The 3538-nt window shown below is 44.1% G+C and overlaps 1 protein-coding gene across 2 annotated transcripts in view; it reads right to left on the bottom strand.

Annotated features, from left to right (window-relative positions):
- Nucleotides 1–3478, bottom strand: part of UNC13B (unc-13 homolog B (C. elegans)) — a 252964-nt gene extending 249486 nt beyond the window's left edge. For both annotated transcript variants that reach the window (XM_011980107.1, XM_011980108.1), the window contains exon 1: nucleotides 3144–3478. In XM_011980107.1, coding sequence (XP_011835497.1) covers nucleotides 3144–3165 — 22 coding nt within the window. In that variant the 5' untranslated portion in view covers nucleotides 3166–3478. The remainder of the gene's footprint in view (nucleotides 1–3143) is intronic.
- Between the last annotated feature and the right edge of the window lie 60 nt (nucleotides 3479–3538).

The following is a 3538-nucleotide window of genomic DNA, read 5'->3' as shown; positions in this document are numbered from 1 at the left end:
AAAAAAAAAAAGTTCAAGTCAAATCTCCCACTCAATGGTCAATATCCCCTTTAGAACATCCTTACCACTCATTCAATTTCTGTTTAGTGTCAAAAAATCTAACTAGCCCATTCCATTTGTTATGAACAACCCAACTGTTCTTATGTTAAGCTAAAATCCAATTTCCTGTCATTTTCAACCACTGATCCACACTTGTCCCAGTTCTGTCCTCTGGAATGACAAAAAAAAAGATGATATAACTTCTACAAGACAGTTTTTTAAAGTCTTCATGTACTATTATGATCCTCTTCCTCTTAAATCTTCTAGAACTAAATTTCCCATATTCTTCAAATGGTTTAGTTCCTATGTGTTTCATTATTCTAATCATTCCCCTCTTAAGATAATCTAGCTTCTCAATATGCCTCTTAGAAGGAAATACCACAGCTGAACACAAAATTCCAGATCTGATCTGACCAATGCTGTTACTTCCTTTGTCTGGGTCACCATAAGCACCACAATACAAGACCAGTTGCAGGCAGCATATGATTCATTTCCAAATTAGTGGCACTGTTCAGACCACAAGTGCTCTGAGGGTTTAAAGGAAAAAGAGATCACTGTGGACTGGGGACCTCAAGAAATTTTCAACAACAAAAAAGTAAACTGTTAGCTGGGAAAGGAAGAATACACTTTAGATAAGCAGAAAATACAGAACGAGTATTTCAGGGGGCACAAGTGCAGAACAGAGCAGAGAGGAATAAACAGAGTTAGTGCTAGAGCAAAGTCTGCATATAGATAGGCAAGAATAGAAGGCCATTTTTTTTAAGGAGGGCTGGCGTCAGAGTATTGAGAGCCTTAAAACCTGCAGGCAATAAGGCATGATTAAAAGGTAAGACAAAAGAACTGACTTCTTGAATGAAATGCTTAGGAATGATTAAATCAATACCAGTTTGCCAATTTCTATATCAAGTTAACTACTTTTTGAACTCTGACTGCATAGGAAGTTTCTAATTGATTCTACTCCAAGATAAATTGAAATTGAGTTGTAATAAATATCACTACATAGGCTGCTTTCAGAATATAACATTCCTACTACCAAAATATAATGCAAGGAATGTCATTTTAGAAAGATGTATTTTGTGCTGGGTGCGGTGGCTTATGCTTCTAATCCCAGCACTTTGGGAGGCCGAGACAGGTGGATCACTTGAGGTCAGGAGTTCAAGACCAGCCTAGCCAACATAGTGAAACCCTGTCTCTACAAAAAATACAAAAATTAGCTGGGCCTGGTGGTTCATGCCTGTAATCCCAGCTGCTTGGGAGGCTGAGGCATGAGAATCGCTTGAACCCAGGAGGCGGAGGTTGCAGTGAGCCGAGATCGCGCCCCTGCACTCCAGCCTGGGTGACAGAGTGAGACTCTGTCTCAAAAAAAGAAAAAGAAATGAAAAGAAAGATGTATTTCAATTCATTTCTGTAAGTTTTCCCAGAATGAATACCTTGCCATTCATTATGAATATCTGCATATAAGGTACCTGTTTGTTTCAGTAATTAAAATCTTCTGGATCTCTATTCAAAAAGACAATGACCTGCTGATCTCTGTTTATCCAGATTCAAAATAGAAGAAACTCCACTAATGTAACATTAAAAAGGAAAGAAGTTAGCTAAATAGCAGAATTTCTACACAATGAAACCTGTCTGCTATTAAAACAAATGAAAACACCAGTAGTAATTTAAATTCAGTCAAATAGGAATGTCTGATTTACAAGTGCTCCTGCCTAAAGGGTCTTTCATAAGGACTAGCTCTGTAATACAGCGCGGCAGTAGAGAATTAAACTGTCAAAGAGACACAGCAAAGCCCAACCTCTCCCAAATCCTGCTACTCAGCAGCAGGGATCTAAAGGAATAAATACATTCCCAGCTGCTGAGAGAAATGTCTTACTAAAAGCAAAGCAAAATTCTCATTAATGAAAAATCAACCATGAAAAACTGTATGTCTCATAATCCCCGGAAATGGCCAAATCCATTTTGGGTTAATGCAGATTTAACAGAACAGTGGAATAGAACAGAGCAAAGCAGTTCCATTTGCCAGCAGCTGGGGGGAACACCGTTACTGTAGAAATCACAAACAACAACAATGCTTCTAATCTGTAGAGCCAAAAGAAATATGAACTCTATCCAGTAAAAGGTATCAGGAAAAGGCTCTAGTGAAGGCTCTAGTTGATAAATGCTCTCATTTACAATCAAGACACATCAGATATGATAGGCTGTAACTTGAATTTCCCGAGATCAAATTAAATGGCTAATCCAAACCCTGTGTTTTTCTGATCAGATAATCTCTCTGAAGTCACAGTACTTGCATTCATTCAAAACCAGCATTAAGCTTCTACAACGTCAGACACTAGGAATACAAAAACTAATAAGAAACAGTCTCTACCCACATGGAGCTTAGTTTGCATACCATGCCTCATCTTAAACCCCAAAGCTCTTGCTTTAAGATGTCTTCTTAGATGGGTCAAGTGTCCTCAGGGGAAAAGCAATAATGGCCCTTCACCTTGAGTTACTGTGAGGCAAGCTAAAATAAAAATAAAAATAAAAATAAATCATACCTCTTATCCTCAAAAGCAGTTACCACATCCTCCCAAGTGGAACAGAATAATCATCTTAGCCTATACTACAGGTTAGTGTTCAGGGAAGTGGCAGGGCACAAGACAAGCAATAGAAGGGATGTGACAGCTGTACCACTAACACATTCAAAGTGTGATAAAAAGAACCTGCTACTAAGCATACTGTAGTGTTACGGTGCAAGGAGGAGGAGGAAAAGAATGAGAGGCGGCCCACCATTCACAGGCACCAACCATCCGCGGTCTCCTAACTCGTCCACTCTCACTAGAGAACCTCAGTCACTGTTTAATAGGATCTGAGCCTGCCGGCCAACAACGTTGTCACATGGCTACCAGAATGGGGAAATAATCCTCCCTTGCAGGAACGTGGGGGAAAACAAGAAAGAGTGGAAACGACTCAAGCGTTTGTAAGTGATTGTCAACATAATCGTCCCCCAAAGCACGGACGGGATGTAAAGTTTGGGAGAGACGGTCACCGGACGCCCACTGGAAGGGTGCGGGGACCTCTACGCCGACACCCCGCCTCCCCGCGCCAGTCCGCGCACTCACCGCGCACGCAGAGCAGTGACATGGCCGAGGCGCGGGCAAGCCTCTACCGCGCCCCAGCCGCGCCGCGGCGCCGGGCCGCTCCCTCTTTCCGCTCAGCAGGTGCCGCGACTGCTCCCGTTACCGGCCCTACGGGTCTGGCCGCTCCTCATGGTCCCGGTCGCAGGTAGCGTCCCGCCGCTGCCTCGGACCCGCCCCAAATCTCACCGTCTGAGCGACCTCCGGGTAGCGGTGAGTACCGACGGGCAGGCTGGGGACTGGGCGCGGCACCGCGACGCCATCGCTGGGAGGTAGGAGCGGCCGGGACTCCCTCCCGTCATTCCACCCGGAATCCGCGCGAGCGCCTGGGCAGAGCCAACCCGTGGCGCCCCGCCCCCCAGCCAATTAACTCACGCCCA

The sequence above is a fragment of the Mandrillus leucophaeus genome, unplaced genomic scaffold (genome assembly GCF_000951045.1).
Source record: "Mandrillus leucophaeus isolate KB7577 unplaced genomic scaffold, Mleu.le_1.0 Scaffold208, whole genome shotgun sequence".
Lineage (NCBI taxonomy): Eukaryota > Metazoa > Chordata > Mammalia > Primates > Cercopithecidae > Mandrillus > Mandrillus leucophaeus.
Note: the sequence above shows the minus strand (reverse complement) of the source record. Positions and strands in the feature narration are given on the sequence as shown.